This window comes from Hyperolius riggenbachi, chromosome 5 (genome assembly GCF_040937935.1).
Source record: "Hyperolius riggenbachi isolate aHypRig1 chromosome 5, aHypRig1.pri, whole genome shotgun sequence".
NCBI lineage: Eukaryota > Metazoa > Chordata > Amphibia > Anura > Hyperoliidae > Hyperolius > Hyperolius riggenbachi.
Window position 1 is genome coordinate 334,379,940 of NC_090650.1, and position 23,269 is coordinate 334,403,208.

The window sequence follows — 23,269 nt, forward strand, 5'->3', positions numbered from 1 at the left end:
TTATGGTGACTGTTTCCCTATTATGTAGATGTGTGGTCCAGATATAGTTGTTACATGAATGTTAAACAGATCAAGTGATAGGACTAAAGAACGTGTTGAGAAATATTCCCTGAAACAAATGCTGATGCAGAACACATATTATGTAGTCTGGTTGCTAGAAAGCTGCATGATTGCATCAGTAAAAAAATTGTGCTGTACATATTCAGCGTAGGATAATTAATGTGATGTATATGTTGCGTGGGTCACTTCCCTCTGTGGTTGACTACACTTCCTTGGTTTGTAGATTTTCACTTTTCCTATTGATAAAATCATCTATTTACATTTACTCTGAGAACTTGAGGCCTGCCCTACCTTTTCTGAATCGTAGAGAAAAATTAGAATTTGTTGTGAAAGGATGTCAACAAGTTAATCTGTGAAAGCAACCCTCGTCACAGCCAACCACAAAGATTCAGAAAATAAACACCCCACACAGGGGTGTCGCATGGTAATGCATATCCGGAAATGCTTTTTTTTTTTTGGTGGACTCATTTTAAAATCTGCTTACGGTTTGCACAGAAAATGTAGCAGCTGTGATATGCTTAGAAACCTCAGTAACCATTGCTGAGATAATAGAGTTTTAGATGGTGGGACTTGCATTATCTCTGTTCTCATCAGCAGCATTGTGTCCTAATTTATTGACCGAAAAGAACATTTTTATAAGGCAGGTGTAGCTATTCATTAACTAATTGTCAATAACTGTTATGTACTGCTGGGCTAAATATTATACATGACTTTTACTTTGTACAAAATCAACAGATTAAAGAGAATATCAGGCTGCTATTGGCAGTGCATGCACATTTTATTTAAAGAGAACCAGAGGCCCCAGAAAGAAGATTTTATACATACCTGGGGCTTCTTTGAGCCCCATACGCACGGATTGCTCCCACGCCGCCCTCCTCCGCTTCCTGTATCCGGCGGTACCGGGTCCCGTAGTTTCGGCCAGTCGGCGGCAGCACGCGGACAATTGTCCGCACCACAGGGGCTCCCGGCATACCCGTACGCGTGCAGCGGCTTACTGCGCAGCCGCATGCGTAAGGGTATGGAGGGAGCCCCTGCTCATGCGGACATTAGGCCGCGTCCCCCGGAAGTGACGGGACCCGGCACCGGCGATCCAGGAAGCGGAGGATGGTGGCGTGGGAGCGATGCAGGCTTATGGGGCTGGAAGAAGCCCCAGGTATGTAAAATATTTTTTTCTTTTTACCATTGCGGCGTCTCTGGTTCCCTTTAAATTCAGTTGTAGCAGACTGCACTCCTGTTGATCAAAGGATCCGATGTGCCTGGCTGTAAGGGACCCATAGCACAGAGTCCTAACCATTCACTTGAAGAAAGCTTGTAATCGGCATTTCATTTGAGACGCTGACATAGCTTGACGAAGGAGGTTCTTCCTCTGAAACATTGCTCAATTTGCTTTTTCAATATGTCAGAGTGTCTTTAATGAATTGAAAGAGCATTAAATACATCGATGGTGCCGGCTTCTACTTTCTTCATTTTATTTAAATTGAAAAAACATTTCAAAATGAAATTGCATTCTATTAAGCAGCAATATAGTGTAACTGATTGAATTGGGAACTGTTATTAATGATTTGGAAAGAACTTGAATGTTACACATGTGACCTGTGGCAGGTAGTGTAAAGTCACCCTTGCTGCTGCGCTCCATGTTGTGTTCCAGCTCTCTGATACTTCATCCTTACGGCTGTGAAGGGGGAAGTATCTGAAAGCTGTGAGGGAACTCTCAACAGCTTAAATTCAGCTATGCAGCTGAAATTTGTATCAGAAAAGACTTAAAATCTGTATTAAACTCTGACATAATATTCAATAAAAATGTGTTTTCCTACTTTTTATATCCCATAAAGTTATCATATTTGGTTTTGTGCATAATTATTATTATTCATTTAGAAATTACAAGTTACCAAAGTACAATTTTTTTTTTTGCTCTGAAAGCTGCCATTGCATTTTATTCATAACTGGTGTATTTATATTGTAGTGTACCCAGTAATGATTTCTGAGCAGTGTATCAGTTCTGGACACATTATAAGTAGTTTCTGCACACAGTCAGGGAACGTTTACATTCTTCACTTGCTACAATTAAGTAAACACAAGATAATCTTATCACCAGTTTGGATGCGGATTTCCCTGCAGGGAGCTTTCTATTGGAAAAGTAAGTCCTGTGTTTTAACCCTTTGAATGCTGTTCTGCTAAAGAAATCCAAAATTGTGGTAGTATATTATATGCTGTAAATAATCTATTAGAGCAAAGAAGAAATGCTATGAACAGCTGACTGTAAGTTCTGGTGTACATGGCTCAGATTAAACACTTAAAGTGAACGTTATAATTACTTTAAGATCTAGAAATGTAAAGTGTAACTCTACAGCAAATATGATGACAACACAGGGAGGAAAGAAATATTACATTTTTTTTTAATTTCAAGTAAATTCCCTTCAGTGATTTCCTATCCCTCATGGAATGTGGAGAAGGAATTATGGGCTCTTACTCTTTGACTGGCTGTCAGGTGCAAGATACCGTAGTTAATTTGGGCACTGGGACCAATTGTGAAAATAGCCACTGCTATAGACCACTGTGTAAATTTTAGGATATGGTGCGCTGGTTTTGATTAAAATGGGTGTCAGAATTTGGATATTATGCGGTGGGAGGTTATGTGTTAGGTGTGAGTCGATAGTAGAATATTGTTAATTTGGGCAGCATGGTGGCATAGTGGTTAGCTCTCTCGCCTTGCAGCGCTGGGTCCCTGGTTCAATTCCAGCCAGGGCACTATCTGCAAAGAGTTTGTATGTTCTCTCCGTGTCTGCGTGGGTTTCCTCCGGGCACTCCGGTTTCCTCCCACATTCCAAAAACATACGGATAAGTTAATTGGCTCCCCCTAAAATTGGCCCTAGACTACAGTACTTACACTACATAATATAGACATATGACAATGGTAGGGATTAGATTGTGAGCTCCTTTGAGGGACAGTTAGTGTATATATATATACTGAACAGCGCTGCGTAATATGTTGGCGCTATATAAATACTAAATAATAATAATAATAATACTAGATGTGGGGGAAAAGATTGGTGAGTCCAACCCACTCTAACTAGACAAATAACAACCCAATAAAAAGTACATGTACATCTATGTAAAACAAACCAAAGGCATAATTGCTTGAACAATGGGGTCATGGAAGGGGGAACCATATGAAATGGCCAAAATCATTATAACCGGTGCAAGCAGGTAGTCAAGACTATATCCCACCTGGCATTGAGGCCAGCCCCATGCAAAAAATTCAGAAAGCTTCCCATGCCAACAAAATCCTATGAGTGTTTCCCCCTGTCTGGGTGGTAAAATCCTTTCTAAATCCTGAAAAGATAAGGCTGGCATGAAACCCTAATGGGGAAAGGTTTTGCCACATTTGACATGTTGCTTTAAGCCAAACAAGACAGATAGGTGTCCATATGCAATTCAGTTTTTCTCCTAGGTCATATTTTCACATTTTGTCAATAAAAAGCAATTTGACCCACCAACAAACTTGAAAAATGCAAAACATAATTTTGATGGTACTTTTTAACCTCCTTTTTGAGACATTTTAAATTTCAAAGTCCTGAAAAGTTATTTTGAAGAATAGATTATCTCATATGATTGCCATTTTTTTAAATCAGCTTTTATTAAAACATTAAAGCAGAAAATGGAACACAAACAATTGTTGATGCAGTATTGCATCACCAACCAGCACAAGATACAAATTACAGATTTCAGCAATAAAAAAACTCTATGCATATATTACAGCATAAGAATGTGCAGAACAATAAACCTACCAAGCATTGAGATACTTTGTAAATGATTGCAACCTTCACATTAAAATAAAAGGACTTAACATGTGGGACCAAATAGTCTGTTACGAATCAGCTCAAAGTCAGCCAACCCAGGTGTATCAAGCCATGAACCCCACATTTTTTCAAATTTATGAGGAGCATCTCTGTGGGTGTAAATTAATGTTTCCATTTTAGGTAGTTATTCATCTGTAAAAACCAATCCTCAATTGTAAGAGATGATGGCTGTTTCCACATGAATAAAATTCGTTTTCTAGCTTGGAACAGCGCTCTTTGAATCAATAGTTGAATATGGTCTGCAAAATTTGTTGCAGATACCAAGCCCAGAACACAGCTCTGAGCCTTTCTTGGAATGTAAGAGCCCGTTACCACATCTAGAGTATCGAACACTCCTTTCCAATATCTATGTAGTTTAGGACATTTCCATTGCATATGAAGTAAGTCTATGATGGCCATTTTTACACAAAATTATATTTCTTGAAAATTGACCAATTGAATCCTACCTCAGCAGGATTCGATGGTTCAGTTTTCAAACTTTACAAATTAGCATAAAAAATGTGCATAATCCTGCCCAATTCAGAATTATTTGCAATTCATTGACCATTCCTATTGGTTATCAGCATGCACTCTACTTAAGTTCTTCCCTGGCATTGGACCACCTAAAATGGTGGTGATTATATAACCCCTCCTATAACCCCCACCCCCCATGCCTGATTTTTCCCTTTAGCTAACAATGCTAGTGGTAAGTCATGTCACACCTTTTATGCAGAGCTACGCAGCAGAGGACCATGTTCCCTATGCAGCTAGAACTGAAACTGAGCACAATAGGCTTTTCCAAAAAAGTCCCTGTAAAGTGACCTGCAATGTCACTTACTAAATCGCAGGGAAAACTTATGAAAGTATTGCCCTTGTTCATATGCATGTGGGCTGCTGAGTCTGAAGATAGGCGGGTTTGTTGCATAACCTTGCACATGGTTGCCTCTTATGGTCATGCATGTTCACATCATGCTCTATAGTTCTAAGACGCATGTTCTGTATGGCGGGATATCCCTCAGGGGTACTTGGGAGGTGTGCAGTAGGTTATTTAGTTTGCCGAGGTTAAATATAAAACATTTTGCATTTTATAAAGTAATATTCAAGCAGTATTTGAATGTATGGAAATTGAAAAGTGAATTTGTCAATAGCTACTTAGAGATAATGTAACCCATACCAAGGGATACTTAGTAAAACCAGCTTTTATAAAAGGTAAGATAAGATTGTTTAACTTCAGGGTAGATTTATCAAAACCAGTGTAAGAAAAATTAGCCAAAAAAAAAAGAGTCCAAAACCGGTGCAAAAGTAAACCACATTCTAAAATCAAGGATTCTGAATGGTTGTTTTGAGCTACAGCTTTGGACCACAATTGCTTCTGTTTTCTTTGCACTGGTCTTGCTAGAACTACACCACTGTTCTAAAGCCTAGGCTCCTGACATGTGTATATATACACAGGTAGTCCCCGGTTAACGTACAAGATAGACTGTAGGTTTGTTCTTAAGAACACTGTGCCATATCTGTCCCCTGTACCTCTTCTGTGCCTCCAGTGTCCTCCTCTGTGTCACCTCTGCCCTCTGTACCTGCTTATACAAGTTTAAAAGCCATTTTTCTTTGACTTTTTTTAATCAATTCAAATTTCTCCAATTTGAATTTTTTTTTTACTTATTTCCATGGAAACACAGAATCCATGCCATTCGTATCGACTGGATGTTCGTAAGTCAGGCTCTCATAAAGTCGGGGACTAATTTAGAGCTGTAGAAAATGATACATCCTAGAAACAACAGTAAATTAATATTTTAGCTAACTAAAAGCAATACAAAACGCTTGGAAATTGTTTAGAACCAGTTTAGGTGCACTACTATTGAATACATATCTGTATGTGCTTCAGGTAATCCTTACCATACCACAGGGTACTTGGTGAGCACAGGCGTTCAAAATGGGTACATACAGTGGCGTAGCTAGAGGGGAGCAGCACCTGTGATCACAGGAGGGCCCAGAGCTGCAGGGGACTATACTTCAGATGAGGTGTTTTTGTGACTACACTTGTTATGGGTGTGAAGATCATGATGGTCGCTCTTGTTTTATGACCCTTGTGAGATGGGGGCCAAGTCCGAGAAGGGCACCGAGGCAAGGGAAGGTGTGTGAACATGGGGGGCAACAAAGTTTTGCTGGGAGGTCCCATGTGTTGGCGTTACGCCACTGGGTACATACCAATACAATGTTGAGAATTGCTGTTCTAAAGAACAGTTGACCCACATTTATACACAGGCATGCACACAAGGTAGGTCATCCTCGTTGTCTGACATATACTTGCATAGTTCATGTGGAATAACTAGGTAAATATTTACCAGAAGGAAAAAAGCAAAAACAAAGGTTGCCACTCTATATCACTAAAGCAAGATATAGGAGGGTAGGAAATTAAATTAGGCAGTTGCATTATATTAATTTAGCTACGTATTATTTGCTAGGAAAGCATCACTAATTGGAAATAATTGCACTTAAGACAAGAAAACAAGTGAGAGGTTTGAAATGTTGATCCATATGATACATCAAAACATCCCCCTTGCTTGCGTCTGTTTAAACTGATCACTGTGTGTTTGTGGTCAGATTTTAACAAAGCTTTACAAACATGAAGCAGAATTGTAAACCACATTTGACATCAGTCTCTTTCTGTTTATTGTTGTTGTGTGTGCATGGAGCTCTCCACAGGCCAGACCAGAATGCTCTTTAATCTGAACCTTTCTAAATGACTGGTGGTCTCTGCATAATTTGTACACACTCATCACAACTTATCCAGGGCTATATAATCCTCCTATGTCTTTTGTTTTCTCTCGTTTTTTTAATAAGAGTCATTCATGTTAAAGTGGGCCTAAATTCTGAAGGAAAACATAGAGGAATGCACCCTGAATGTATTTAAAGAGTTTAGCCTGTCTATTTCCCCCTTATCTGTGACTATGCACAAATTGTAATTTGATCCCTCAGCTGTGTCAGCTGACTGCCACAGCAGAGATCTCATTTGTGAACACAGGATGTTAACAGTATGTCTGCTTCCATGAAAGCAGGAAGTAGACAAACTGAAGATTTATTGCAGGATTTGTGTGAGCTGTAACAAAGAATTTTTTTAAGGGTTATTCTGCTGTTGCTTATCTTTTAGAGCAGAGAGGAAGTTCTATGTTCAGGTCCGCTTTAAAGAACAGAAATGAGTTTGTCTGTGATACCTAGCTTTTAGAAGGTGGCATTAACAGCTTACTCTGCACTAGAAGTATAACATTTTAATTGGAATTGTGGACATTTCACTGATTAGAAGAGCTTCTTAATCTTAGCCTTACCTACGGTGTACTGTTACCTTGTTACATACAACAGAACCTCAAATTCCATGTTAGAGGTGTAATTTGCTACTCTGGTAGCAGGTGACTAGAGGTGATTAGCAGGACTTGGCACAAAGGTACCATTGTGGTAAAAAAAAAAAAACTTGACACAGCAACAGGACTATGGGATATAGCGTGACAAGGAAGCACTCGTACACGACTTGGGACATAGGATAATCACCCTAAACAGTCATAGTTTAAGGGGAAAATCCACAATTGGGTACAGATGTCCCCCAATATCACTGGTATCGCTTTTCAGCAATCTGGGGTATTGCTTGTCTTTCCGTTTTCTTCTTTTATAGCAAAGAATAGGATGCAAAGAAGTGTCTGGAATGCAATAGCTCCGAAACTGTGGACTACCATTATTTTTCCTGCGGCACCCAAAACACTGTGTTGGGTAACCATCACATATATGTGTACCAGAATACTACAGCAATCTTAAGCCTGAAAATATCATTTGAGTAAATTAAGAATGGGATTGAAAAACAAAGGGGGGCTTGTGAGAAAAAAAACAGGACTCGGTAAATTTGTTCACATTCACTGATCAGTGTACAACTACACTGCCGCAGGGGGAGGCCGCAGACACATTAGAGCTAGAAGGCTGTGCGGGAACACCCCTGTGCGGGAACTGAAGTCCTGCGGGGCTTAGAAATACCGCCGCAGTCAGGATAAGTTCTTAAATATAATGTGAAAACTGTCTCTGCAAAAATGTGGCTACCCTTGTAATTTTGCTGATTTGAATGTGTTTAACTGCTCATTACTGATTACTTGGCACACCAAATAGTTTGGATTAGTTTTGTTTAGCCTTAAACTTCACAGACAGGTGTGTCCAATCATGAGAAAAGGTATGTAAGGTGGCCAATTGGAAGTTATGCTTCTCTTTGTTTCTCCTCTGAGGAGTGACAGCATGGGATCCTCAAAGCAACTCTCCAAAGATCTGAATACAAAGATTGTGCAGTAGCATGGTTTAGAGGAAGGGTACTAAAAGCTATCTCAGAGGTTGAAACTGTCAGTGTCAGCTGTAAGGAATGTAATCAGGAAATAACAGGCACAGTCACTGTTAAACTCAGGACTGGCAGGTGAACTTAAGTACTGGGGCAGCATATGCAGAGCATTGTGAGAATGGTTACAGACCACACACAGGCCACCACTGAAGACCTGCAGCAATATCTTGCTGCAGGTGTTGCATCTGTACATCGTTCAACACTTTAGTGCAGTTTTCGCGAAGAATATCTGTATGGCAGGGTGATGAGAAAGAAACATTATCTGCACTCATGCCACAAACGGCGTCTCTTGTAAGCAAAAGCTCATTTAGCAAGCCAGATTCATTTGGACTGATGAGACAAAATTTCATTATTTGGTCATAACCAAAATATCTTTGCATGGCAGAAGAACAGCGCATTTCAACAAAAACCCAAAACAAAACACCTGCTGCCTGTTGTAAAATTTAATGGAGGTTCCATGATGCTGTGGGGCTTGGTGGCTAGTTCATATCCTAAGGCCCTAGCTAAAGTCAAAAGGTCTAATGAATTAAATCCAACATCAACAAATTCCGCCGGATAATGTTCAAGCTTCAGTCACAAAGTTAAAGGGACTCCGAGCAGTGCAGAAACTATGGAAAGATGCACATCATTTTAAAGCTTTCTTTCTCCTCTTTCCAATGATATATAAACCGCCACCCTACGTCTTTTAGTTTTCGCTATTTTCGCGATTGAAATTGCCGCGGCCGCGGTTTCGATCGCGAAAATAGAGAAAACTAAAAGGCGTAGGGCAACGATGTAGGTGTCGTCAGAAAGAGGAGAAAGAGAGCTTTAAAATGATATCCATCAAGCCATAGTCATATTGTATTACACAGGCCGACACTTTCCAGAGTGTCAGCAGCTCCATTCTGCTGAATGCAGCTGCTGACTTTGACAAAAAGTCGCCCTGTGTAATACAATATAACTATGGCTTGATGGATATCATTTTAAAGCTCTCTTTCTCCTTTTTCTGACGACACCTAAATCGTTGCCCTACGCCTTTTAGTTTTCTCTATTTTCGCGATCGAAACCGCGGCCGCGGCAATTTCAATCGCGAAAATAGCGAAAACTAAAAGGCGTAGGGTGGCGGTTTATATATCATTGGAAAGAGGAGAAAGAGAGCTTTAAAATGATATGCATCTTTCCATAGTTTCTGCACTGCTCGGAGTCCCTTTAAGTTTGTGGGGGTTGGGTATTCCGACAAGACAGTTACCCAACGCAGGTTGAAATCTTCAAAGGCATTCATGCAGAAGGAGAAGAGCTACCGTAAGTTCTGGAATGGCCGTTACAGTCCCCTGACTTGAATATTATCAAATCTCTATGTAATGATTTGAAGCAGCCTGTCCATGTTCAGCATCAATAACATTTAACTGAATTGGAGAGATTTTCTTGTGGAAGAATGGTCAAAAATACCTGCATCCAGAATCCAGAGAGTCATCAAAGGCTACGGAAGTTGTCTAGAGGCTGTTATATTTGTATTGATTTCATATTTATGATTTCATAATTTATGCATGAGTCCAATTGTGTAATGATGCATAATGCATAGTATTTTCTGTTAACCTAATAAATTGAATTCCACTGCAGAAATACTGTTGCTATACAGCATGACATATATTAAAAGGAAGTTTTTACATGAAAGCTCAGCAAATGATACCCAAGAAATGAAAAAGAGGGGTTCCTAACATTTTTCATGCAACTGTATTGTACACAGACTATACCTATTCTTATACCGAGTAATATAAATCAGCCTCCCTTCAGTAAGAACCGGTAATCACTTTTGTTCTTGAATATGTTGTATTCTCGTGCAGGCTACAGTATATGATCATAGGCTGGGGGGAATTTCCCAGGTAGTAGGGCTTGTTCACACTACAAGAGCTTTTCTAAGTGCTTTGTGATTTTAAAAGCTCTTTTTAATGTTGTCCTATGTGTGTTTTCACACTTCAGCGATTTGACTTCGTAAAAATCTCCCCAAAGCATTGCATTAGCAAGAGCTTTTGAAAATCACTAGTTCTTTAACCCCCTTGCCGTTCCAATTATTGCGGCAAGGGGGCAGCGCAGCACTTTTTTTTTTTTTTTTAAATCATGTAGCTAGCCTAGCGCTAGCTACATGATAGCCGCTGAGCAGCGGCATGCCCCCACCCACTCCGATCGCCTCCGGTGATCTGCGCAAGCAAGAAATCCTGTTCAGAACTGGATTTCCTGCATGGCTTCCCCCATCACTATGGCGACGATCGCGATGATGTCACCAACGTCATGGACATCAGAGGGAGTCCCGATCCACCCCTCAGCGCTGCCTGGCACTGATTGGCCAGGCTGCGCAAGGGGTCTGGGGGGGTTGCTGCGTGACGGGTAGCGGCGAGCGGCAACAATTGAGTTATGCACGCAGCTAGCAAAGTTCTAGCTGCGTGCAATAAAAAAAAATCTTGAAAATCGGCCCAGTGGGGCCTGAGCAATCCTCCTGCGCAGGTTACCCCGTGCTCAGCTCGGGATAACTGGCAAGGAGGTTGAAAGCTCTTGTATTGTGAACAAGCCCTTAAACACAGCAATGGAAACCTTATGCTTAGGGTCATGAAGCCAGCACTAAGCGATTATAAATCAAATGTGTTGGCAGCATTATTAGTGTTCAATCTGGGGGTTTGTTGGTCAGCATTTCAGTCTTATCCATATGTAACTGTCTATGAGGTACACACAGGAGAAGACTGCTATCTGGAGGGAGAGCCAGGCTGATGTTTATTCCTTTGGCGAGTGAGGTGAAGATTCACCTTAGGGAAAAAGCAAAGAGACAACGGGAGCACAATAGCATAATATGCTATGTTTCCTGGAAAGGTAAAATTAAAAGAAATATACTTACAAATGTGGGTTGCAATAAGGGGCAACCAACCACGGGGAGCAGATGGAGAGCTCAAGCCCGTCTCCACTTGGACAATCCAGTTATGGCCGGATCAGAAGGTGGTCTGCAAATTGTTAGACCACCGCAGGCCAATAAACAACCCCCCCCCCCCCCCCAGGGATAATGAGGAGTGGGGAGGTGTAAATGCACAACAGGGGGAAAAGGCGCCCAAGAGCAATAAAACTTAATTAAAAGCATGATAAAAGTGACAAAGTGGAGGTGGCTTACCTCTCCAATGCCACTAGTGAAAGTAAGAGTTTTTTTTTTATTTTGTATGGGCTATGCGTTTCATGGGTGCAAGCCCACTTTTTCAGGCCAATCACAGTGCCAATTTGATAAAACCAGAAAGTTCCGAGCACCTCTCAACTTTCTGGCTTTATCAAATTGGCACTGTGATTGGCTTGAGGAAGTGGGCTTGCACCCATGAAACAAGTAGCCTGTGCAAAATAAAAACTACTCTTACTTTCACTTCTGTCATTGGCTAGGTAAGTCACCTCCAATTGTTTGCTTTTATCATGCTTTTGATGAAGTTTTGTTGCTCTTGGGATGCCTCTTCACCCCTGTTGTGCACATCTTTGTAATATATTTTTTTGTCTTTTTAAAGTGGGATTATAACTGCTCTTTGGTACATAAAAGAACGCATGATTGAACGCATAATTGAAAGCCTGCCCTGTGTGTAAAAACTTTTATCTTCACTGCAGAGAACTGCACAGGTTTACTTATGTCTGACTAATTGGCAAATGGTGGCGTAGTGGTTAGCGCTCTCAGCTTGCAGCGCTGGGTCCCCGGTTTGAATCCCAGCCAGGTCAACATTTGCAAAGAGTTTGTATGTTTTCCCAGTGCCTGTATTGGTTTCCTCCAGTCACTTCGGTTTCCCCCCACATCCCCCCAAAAAACATACAGAAAAGTTAATTGGCTCCTCCCCTAAAAATTGACCCTAGACTACGATACATAACCTACACGATACATACATAGACATATGACTATGGAAGGGACTAGACTGTGAACTCCCCTGAGGCACAGTTAGTGACAAGACAATATACACTCTGCCTGTGTCTTGATTCTGCTCCTATCTCCCTCCCTCTGCTGAATAGACACTCTCCCTGGCAACAGCTTAGTAAAGACAGAGGTGGAGAGATTGTTGTGGGAAATGATACAGGGAAATGCTCTTTTATGTAACCAAGACCAATTACAAAAAAATTAGTTTTGGGAATATACTGTAATTGTGCTTTAAATAAAAGAAAAGGGTCCAGTATAAGATTCATATAGATAATGGAAAATTTGATATCACTCGTTGATGTGTTAATTTCTGTAGAAAAGAGTTCCGTGTGATTGTCAGAACATGCCAGCAGCGATGCATTGCTGCCGTACAAGACTGCCAGTCTCTGGCATCTTCTCAATCTGCCTAAGCATCTCACAGTTTCTGTGTCAGTTAAACATTTCAGCTGACACAGTTGATCAAGGCTGTGAAATTTTACATTTGAGTTTGTTTTAGATGAATTCTTCTCTGCAATACACAACTAGTTGTAGAGGCTGGCAAGCCAGCAGGAACACCAGAGGAGAAAATTTCTCAATATAAACATTACATTTTACAGCAAATTCCATCTGAAAGCCAGGGTCTAGGTGAGGTTATTATATCGAAGTCTGATGGTGGATAACACTACTCTGTTCTACACTTTTCAGACTCTGATCCCCACTTTTATAAAGACAGATGTAGATATATTAAGGGATGGTCACTGCTGATCACTAGGGGGAGATGCCAGCTGTCATATGACAGCTTAATCTCCCCCTCCGGGGGCGCACGATCGTGTCGGGAGCGGTGCTTTAGCGCGGGCATTGAATCAACGTCCGGTCAGAACGGTACCACCACCTGCCGGACGTGGATTCAACCTGCGGCGGTCCCCAATAGGTTAAGCTACCAGCAGGAAAATACTCAAAATATTTTCAATTGCAAAATGCTTAAATGTTATTTTAAAGAGAATATGAAAATTATCTCCTAGGACAGTTTTCCAACTCTGTCCTCAGGGCTCTTTCACATTAGGGCAGATTTTCTGCGTTTCAACGCAACGGGTAAAGTTTGCGTTACCCAAGGTGAAATGAAAGTCCATAGACTTTCATTTTAGCTTTCACATTTAACGCAGCCTTTTTGTGCGTTGCGTTGCGTTGCACTGCACCCAGGCGCAGTTTTTCGGCCGACGCTAGCTTTATGCGTTACAATGTTAGTCAATGTAAAACGCACACTATGCTCGTTTTTAATCCGTTAACGCAGGCAATCAGTCCCAGAATGCAACAGAGGAACAATGTAGAAAGTTGAAAACTAAAAGAAAAAAAAATTACCTGCGTTTTCCTATGTGCTGTAACGCATTGAAAACGCATTAAAAACGGACACTCACTGCAGTGCAACGCATATCAAAACACATTAAAACGCATACAACAAAACGTATGCTTTGAGCGTTCTCCAACGCAAGCTCTGATGTGAAAGAGCCCTCAAGGCCCACCAACAGTGCTTGTTTTGCAGAAAACCAGAAACATGCACAGGTGAGATAATTATTGTCTCAGTAGAACTGATTAACTACCTCTGCGTATTTCCACAAAACATGCACTGTTGGTGGGCCTTGAGGACAGGGTTAGGTCCTTGTCTCTGCTAACTTGAGTTTAGCTTCAGGGGAAATTTGCATTTGTGACTGTATGTTTATATTATTAGGTGTTTCAGGGTCTACATGTTAATATTTCCCCTGCTCCTATTTATCCTTCCCTAATTTTGTTTTGCTACTGTTAGAATACTATAGAAAAACACAACTGTCCTGATATAGTAGTATGGGAGAACAGACCCAGCCAATGTCACCAACATATCCTTAAAGGGGCACTATGGCGAAAAATTGTGAAATTTAAAGTATGTGCAAACATAGACAAATAAGTACTTTTCCAGAGTAAAATGAGCCATAAATTACTGTTCTCCTATGTTGCTGTCACTTACAGTAGGTAGTAGACAGAAGCGACAGGTTTTGGACTAGTCCATCTCTTCATGGGGGGATTATCAGGGATGTATTTATTTTCAAAAGCACTTAGTAAATGGCAGTTGCTATGTCCAACTCAATATAAACACTAGGAGGACCTGGCGCTCGATGGCTGGAGGATGCAATGTCCCTGGAAACCAGCCGCTGTATTCAATATATGAAAACAGTACCTGCAAACAGCATAGGTATAAGGGAAATACCTCCTGCTGTTACATGAAGTCCTCCATGGGCATAAGTTCTGTGCTACGTGCAGAAACACAGCTTGCGCGTATGTATTGGATCTGACTGAGGACGCCGAGTCTCTCCACCAGAAGTGATGTCGCACACTCTGCGTTCCAAAGGATATGCAGGATGCTGTCGGCTCAATTCCTGTATATGGAAGCACAGAGGGGACACACCATAGTGCAGATTGCGCCTGGTGTTGGACAGACCCCACAACGATTGTACTTACTGACAAATGAAATATAGGTTTATCGTATCAAATTTTTTTATTTTTTTTCATTAAACATACAGCAGTGATCAGACTGTGTTGTAAACATGTTTTTAGTTACTTATTGGCAACTTTTCTGTATTTACAGTCAGCCTCTGCTTTTCTTTGGCAGAAAATCCAACAATTTGCATGCTTGAACATTTAGCTAATTCTGTCTTTGAAATTGTATTTATTCGTTGTACACTCTCTTCATAATTTATTTGTCATCAAATCCATTTTCTGTCAAGGATTAGGGACTTTGACATTGAAATATGTGAGAATTCTGTAATACAACAGCACAGGAGATATTTGCTAATTAATACCGATTAGTTTCACTATCGTCAATTATGTACTCTGACACAGAGCAAATAAGCTGACAGGGGAAAGGGGAATAATGCACCATAAACAAACCAAGCACACAGTAACTTTTACATTTTTTCTTCCCCCCCCCCCCATATCAATATATATCTACAAGTGATAAACTGAATACTAGGACAGCGGGGCCCATTGTATGGATCATGATCTACCTGTAGATCGCAAAGGACTTCTGGGTAGATCACACACCGCCTGCCTGACGTATGCATTGTACTATGTATCTTTGATTTGGATGAGCTCAAATAGAACCCGAGGTGGCTTGTAAGAATCCTATTAGCACACAGAGGCTAGGTCTGCATATAATGCCCAGCCTCTGTTGCTGTACTGTTTCCCCCTTACTCTCTAAAACTTGACTGCTAATGAAAATGAGTAGCAAAGCTTTCCTGCCATGACCATCTAATTGCTCCAGCAAGATGGGAGTTTCTAAACATGCCATGGCAATGCAAAACAGAATTTTGCTTTCTTAAAACAGAAGGTATCCGCTATTATTTAGGTTGGAGTGAGCATATGATGTCTCCCACAGTGCTTCGCTGCTGAATATACAAATCGTTCTCTTTTTTGTCCCTGAAAGCTAAACACACCTCCAGAACCACTGGAATGCAATGATGTGTCAGCTAGTTAAGTGTACAGAGCCACAATAATCCTTATCAGTGCATGGCATGGATTAATATGGCTTTATGGGGTAGGACTTGAAACACCCAGTGTTACAGATTACCCAGCAAGCACATGGTGAACCAGAACTCCTGGGAGTGTGTAGGGGGCTAAAAATGACCAAAAATCCCTCTTACTAAAAATATGTCAAACAGTATTTTGCCTTCTTAAAACAGAATGTATTTGTGATTATTCTGGTTAGAATGAGCATCTGAGGTGTCCCACAATGCATCATTGATGAATAGCCTAACCATCCCTTTGTTGTCCCTGAAATCTAGCTGTGGGGTCCCTCATATGGGGCACAGCTGTATTACAGGAGACAGAGGGAGGACTGCCATATCACATGAGGGTGAGGGTGTCACAGGAAGGTATGGGAGTACTGCCATTTCACAGGAGGTGAAGGTTTTTAAAAAAGATTTCAAAATAATTTGAAATTAGCCATTCCACCATCTAGAGAATACTCTAGTTGAGGACTTCCAAAACAACTGCCAACTGCTACTGTTTATGTGAAAGTGCATGTCCCTAAAGTTAGTAAGAGACTGCACAACTTCAACATTCCTGGGAGTTGTCCAAGGAGGAAACCTTTGCTGAGACTTCAAAGCCAGTTCTCCAGAGAGAACATAGACCAGGACTTTTGGAATAATGTTCTTTCAACAAAGAAGTTGAAAAATGGACTTATTTGGACACCAGAACAAAGGACGTGTTTGGTGTAAATCGTATATAGTATTCCAGAAGAACGTCATACTAATTTTTAAGCATGGAGGTAGATGTTTTGGGAATGCTTTACTGCAACAGGACCTGGCCAGCTCACCATCATATAATCCACCCTGAATTCTACAGTGTATTAGCAGGTGCTTGAGGAACATGTGAGACCATCTCGACAATGACTCAAAACATGCCATTAAATACTGCATTGATGAGTAGGCGCCAACCGTGATTAAGTGCAATAAAGGGAAATTTAGGCACCCGAAGCTGTGATTAGTGGGATGATGGGTGCCTAAAGCTGTGGCAATAGGAAAAGCCGCGATTTGTGGTATTGCAGGAGAATTTGGGTGAACGTGGGCATCCGATAAAATAGTGGGCACCAGGGCTACCCCCTATGCAAAATGTGGTTATTGCACCCGCTATTTATAGCTGCAATTTGCATAGCGGGTACCGTTGCACCCACTACTTTATCGGGTTTCCCCTGTAATGCTGCTAATCACAGCTTTGTGGTGGGAGGGAGGTTAAGGGATGGGCACCATCAGGGGGGAGGTACCACCGAGGAGGGGGGGGGGGGGGGCTAAGGGTAAAGGATCGGTAGGGGAAGAGTTAAGGGTTAGGCATCAGTTGAAGGGAGGGTTGTGTGAGAGTAGAGTTAGGTTAAGTCATTGTAAAGTATCAGTAATTATCAGCAATTTTTTACTATGGAAAAAAGTAGTAGAATATTGAAATTTTACCAATATTTTTTTTTTCTAGCAGCAATCTCCAGCGCCATTTTTTCCATGCGGCCTTATTACATGTATGCGGCAGCAACTACCATTTTTGTAGTGTGGATAGGAGTTATAAAGCTCTGCCAAATCTTTATTGCTGGTCCTCTTTTCTTTTGAGATGTGGTAGAAAACCCACATGATCACAGGGAGAACATACAAACTCCATGCAAATAGTGTCCTAGCCCAGATTTGTATCATTGAGCCAGTAGTACTATTGATCCTACAGAGCAAAGTGGAATGAAGCTATTCAGGCATTCAACATTTTGCAGAGTGCGGAGTTCAACTTTAAATATTACCTCACAGTAAGCAGTGCTGTATGCTTAGGGATTGGATACTTTCCCTCAGCTTTTATTGCATATTAAGTGCACAGTTATTATTTACAGTGGAATTTTCCTTTCCAAACAAGGATAGTTTAAATGTCATAGGAATCGGAGTCAGCAGGATTGGTCGAGATTCAGTAACATTCCTTTTGTTGTATGTTCCATGTAATAGCTGCAAGCTAAAAACATAATGTCTTCCAACTGTTTGTATTGTTTATGATTTTTTTTTCTTATGCAAGTGAAGGAATACATTCAGCTGCTCTGTGCAAGTCATCCTCACAGTGTTGGTTTTAGGTTTGCTGTTGAGATTGTGAGATGTAGTAGGTTTTCTAAAGGGAGATGTACAGTACAAATGACCACACTTTTCAGTGGACTTGGACTGTATTTCTCCACCTCATGCTTCCAGGGGGTTCTCGGCATTTATCTACTTGTTTATAGCAAATGTTGCTGATGCAGTAAAATGACTTGATTAGTTAGAGGTCACCAACAGGGCCGGTTCTCTCATGAAACAAGGTGAAACACTTACATCAGGTGCAGAGATTACAGGGGCAGCATGTGTTTACACACACAGCATGCAGTCAGAGTAGGAGGAGAAGCGAGAGGAGAGTGAGGTAAAAATATCATCATTGGCGAAAAGCAGCTTGTTATGTTTTGTGAGGAGTCTGACAGTGAGTGAGGAGGGGGTGGCAGAGCAGCAGCAGTGTTTCATTTGACTTGCACAGCAGAAGGGAGCAGGTGGCACAGCTGTCCTGACTGAGTAGGAATGGAGTGGCTGAGGGTGAGCAGTTTGTCTGTCACAGATTCACACCCAGCTGCGCTATTCTGTTGAGCTGCAGCATATCATGTGAGGACATGCTGCTCCTCTCTGTCAAGCTCTTCGCTGGCTACTAATTAACGAGAGGATTCAGTTTTCAGTTCAAACTCTTAACCCTAACCTACGAAGCTCCCCACGATCTCTCTCCCCTGTACATCTCCTCACTAGTCTCCAGATACCATCCCAACCGCAATCTCAGGTCTGCACACGAGCTTCTTTTATCCTCTTCTACAATTACCTCCTCACATTTACGTGTACAAGACTTCTCACGTGGCTCACCCCTCCTCTGGAATGCCCTTCCACAGCACATCCGCCACTCTCCCACCTTTGAAATCTTTAAACGCTCCCTCAAAACTCACCTTTTCCGACAAGCATATTCTCTAGCTTAAGCCATGCAACCACTAAATAACCTAATTACGCACTGCCTGTACATATACTGTATACTTCCCCCACCTCTTGTTTCCACCCCATTCCTTTAGATCAGTGCTGTCCAACTTCATGGGCATGGAGGGCCATTTTTTTTTCAGACCCCATGGTGGAGTGCCGAAGGTTCTTGCTAGAGCCGCAGACACCCCCTCCCCCCCCCCCCCCCCCCCCGAAAAAATTGCAATTAAAGGACAGTTAGATTGGCAGCACTTTTCACAAAATGCTATTTAAAATAATGGTGAAGTTGTGTGGCAGAAAACACGAGGGTTCCGTTGAGCGCCGAAAAATGGGTGTGGCCATGGACCAGAATGCGGGTGTGGCCACGGGTGGAGACAAATTTACATGAACTTAGCAATGTGGGACATTAGATTAGGACAGTGGTGGTGAACCTTTTGGAGGCAGAGTGTCCAAACTGCAACCCAAAAGTCACTTATCTATCGCAAAGTGGCAACAGCAATTTAAACTACATACAAACGTTTTAACTCATACATGAACAATATGGAACATCCAAGTTGAAAATAAACTCTGAAGATAAACAATTTCATCCATCCTACTCCTGAAATGTAATTTTTTTTTTTAGAACCTCCCAGTTTTATTTTCCGTTTTAAAAAGCTAAAAAAAGGTTTAATGCTATTGTCTCATGATGATGATTCAGCTTTTCCATAGTCTCGCAGTTCGCAATCATGTGACCCCCAACAAGACAAATTCAGCAATCATGAGGCCCCCAACAAGACAAATTCAGCAATCATGAGGCCCCCAACAAGACAAATTTAGCAATCATTAGGCCCCCAACAAATCATGAGGCTCCCAACAAGACAAAATCAGCAATCTTGAGGCCCCCAACAAGGCAAATTCAGCAATCGTGATGCCCCCAACAAATGAGGCCCCCAACAAGACAAATTCAGCAATCATGAGGCCCCCAACACAACAAATTCAGCAGTCATGAGGCACATAAATAGAGAGCATTTCACATAAATAGGCAGAATGCCCCTTTAATATGGTAGACACCTCTTACCTGGCTTCTGTATTCTCCTCTACTGGCTGCTGTGCCTGGCTGGCCTGGCAATAGTGTTTTCGGCCAGATTGGTGATGATGTGTGGGCTGAAAGGCCTTGCGGTGCTGCTGTGGCCGGGCTGGCGGTGATGCTGTGGCCGGATGAGGTAGTAACAGGTGTCCCCCCAGTTAGATAGTAAAAGGTGTCCCCTGAGTTAGATAGTGACAGGTGTCCCCCCAGTAAGATAGTGACAGGTAACCCCCCAGTTAGATAGTGACAGGTGTCCCCCCCAGTTAGATAGTGACAGGTGCCCCACCCCCAGTTAGATAGTGACAGGTGCCCCCCCCCCCAGTTAGTGACAGGTGCCCCCCCCAGTTAGATAGTGACAGGTGCCCCCCCAGTTAGATAGTGACAGGTGCCCCCCCAGTTAGAGTGACAGGTTCCCCCCAGTTAGAGTGACAGGTGCCCCCCCAGTTAGAGTGACAGGTGTCCCCCCAGTTAGATAGTGACAGGTGCCCCCCCAGTTAGAGTGACAGGTGCCCCCCCCCCCCAGTTAGAGTGACAGGTTCCCCCCAGTTAGAGTGACAGGTTCCCCCCAGTTAGAGTGACAGGTGTCCCCCCAGTTAGATAGTGACAGGTGCCCCCCCAGTTAGAGTGACAGGTGCCCCCCCCAGTTAGAGTGACAGGTGCCCCCCCCAGTTAGAGTGACAGGTTCCCCGCAATTAGAGTGACAGGTGCCCCCCCCCAGTTAGATAGTGACAGGTGCCCCCCAGTAAGTGACAGGTGCCCCCCCATTGCCTCCCCCGTTACCTCTCTCCTGTGCCCGCTGCCTCACAGCTCACTAGCTCACTAGCTCAGACCTCACAGATCGCGGCGATAGGAGGCAGACAGAGCGCGCGCATAACACCCGCGCGGCAGAACGTCACATGCAGAAGTGATTGATTTCACTTCCACATGTGACGTGCTCCGTACGGGTGTTATGCGCGCGCTCTGTCTGCCTCCTGTCACCGCGATCTGTGAGGTCTGAGCTGAGCTGTGAGGCAGCGGGGACACAGGAGAGGCCACACAAGAGGGAGCAGGCATGGCGCCCATAGCGCACGCCATGCCTGCATCTCGCGGGCCGCAACAGGAGGCCTAGCGGGCCGGACAGGGCTGCTTTAGATTGTAAGCTCGCAAGGGCAGGGCTCTCACCCTTTTCATGGAATGTTATTAATTGAATTGCTTGCACTCGGTTAGACATTTATACATTTTAATCATCATGTTAAATCAGATTGTAATCAGCAGTTCTGTATTTTGTATCAGTGTTCATATTTGATGTATATCATTGTCTGTATCATTATGTATCCCTTTGTTTTCTTACATTGTACAGCGCCACAGAATATGTTGGCACTTTATAAATAAATAAATAATAATAATAATAATAATAATAATTAAATAAAGCAGAGTAAATATTGCTGTAGGGTGCTGTGCAATCATTCCAAATTGGGAGGGGGGGAGGGGACATACTCACAAGTTTGCCTCAGCCAACAAAAAGTCTAGAACCGGCCCTGGTCATTAATGCCTAATTGTCATTGCCGTGCTACACATTTTACCAGTGACGTGTCGGCTCTAATTTGGTTTGTGCACTTTTATTATATTATTTTTAATTTTTGTTTTTTTTTTCCTTATAGGCAAAAACTGACTGTCAAAGATACATCTGTCATCATTAATACACATTTCAGCCAAAGGATTGTGGTAAACCCAAGTGTTAATACAGAGAATAAAATGTACTGTCCTGGACTGTTTACTGTAAAGAAAAGATTAGTGCCGTTATCTGTAGTATTTCAAATAGATAATGTGGAATCCAGTTGTGATGAAGACCGACAAAGCAAGCAGTGGGTAAGTCTGATATTCCTGGCCTTGTATTAGGCCTCTTTCACAGTGCGACAATAAAGTCGCACGTTATAAGATACTTTTATGCAGAGTAATGCACAGCAATACAAAGTCTGTGCGACATTCACAGTGCACACGTTGCGTGAGTGTGTAACGTGTAGCGTTATTAAAAAGTGCTGCATGCTGTGCGTTTAGCAATTTATCTGCTGCCTTATGTGTGTTGCACATACTGAGTAATGTTTTTTTTTTTTTTTTAAATGTAACGCATGCACCGTTTTCGTTCCATCAGTATGCACCGAAAATGGCGCACCAAGAGACACAATGCAGTGCAAAATAACGTCCAATTTCCTAACCTACATGCGCTGCGTTAGGGGCACGTTGTGCGACTTTAACGTCGCATCAAACGCAACGTCCCACTGTGAAAGAGGCCTTAATGTCACAGGGAGTGAAGGGCTTGAGCATAATAGTTGATGCATTAAAGGACACCTGAGCAGAGCGGTGCATGGAAGGAATCCCGATTGACTGCCCTTCTGAGAGTCGTGTCTGTGTAGCTGTTGTGACTCAGACCCAGCTAAAGCCAAAAGATCATCCTGACAACAAAGTAACTGGAATGCTTATGCAGGGAAGATCCATGCCCTCTCAGCTCATGTAGTCTTTAACCCCCCTGGCGGTACGATTCCCGCGGCCGAGGGTTTTTTAACTTTTTTTTTTTTAGCATGTAGCTAGACTAGCGCCAGCTGCATGCTTCCCCCCTACCTGCGGCATCCCCCCGTATGCGCCGATCGCCGCCAGTGCATATGCCCATCCGGAAATCCTGTTCTGAACGGGATTTCCATGAGGGCTTCCCCCGTCGCCATGGAGACGGCCGCGATGACGTCATCGACGTTGTGACGTCAGAGGGAGTCCCGATCCACCCCTCAGCGCTGTCTGGCACTGATTGGCCAGGCAGCGCACGGGTCCGGGGGGGGGCACCCTCTGATGAGGCGGGTAGCGGCGAATCGGCGCGGGGCGGCGGTGATCGTGAGTAACACGCAGCTAGCAAAGTGCTAGCTGCGTGTATAAAAAAAAAATATGCAGATCGGCCCAGCGGGGCCTGAGAAATCCTCCTGCGCGGCTTACCCCTAAGGAGGTTAAGGAGGAACTCTAGGTGTTCTAACCATATATCTATAACACTGAGTGCAGATCAAAGGCGAGACAGGGAAAAGGAACCCTGGGCATTTGGGTGCTGCCATAGGCTGTAATGTGAATTGCAGCGGTGCTCAGAGGGTAATTTGGGCGCCAGCAAAAGATCAAGCCCAATTACAAAAAAACTGCAATTCAACCTCCAGCAATAGCTGGCAGCCTGAAGGGGGAATAGTAATTTATGACGCTGGTAAATTTTCAATAGCAGGGTGAGCCGTTATTTGGCTTCACCCTGCGCACATATTTCCCGGCGCCCTTTATGTATGTATGTGATCAGAGGACCCATTTACAAAAGAGCTGCAGATTTCCAGAAAAGCGCCTTTTTTCTGGAGACCCCCATATTTATTAATGAGATAATTGGCATAAATAATCACCACTTTTAAAAGGGTTCACCTTTTTCCAGCAGTAAAGTGATGCCATACATATAAAGAGGTGGTTGTCGCTTTATAAATCAAGTAATGTTTGCCACTTAGGCTATAAACCAAAACATTGAATTAAATAAGG

At 42.6% G+C, this 23,269-nt stretch overlaps 1 protein-coding gene across 1 annotated transcript in view; it reads left to right on the forward strand.

The window, feature by feature from the left end:
- SPIDR (scaffold protein involved in DNA repair) overlaps positions 1-23,269 on the forward strand; it is a 651,436-nt gene that overhangs the window by 334,746 nt on the left and 293,421 nt on the right. The window contains exon 9 of the mRNA XM_068237354.1: positions 21,382-21,589. Coding sequence (XP_068093455.1) covers positions 21,382-21,589 — 208 coding nt within the window. The remainder of the gene's footprint in view (positions 1-21,381; positions 21,590-23,269) is intronic.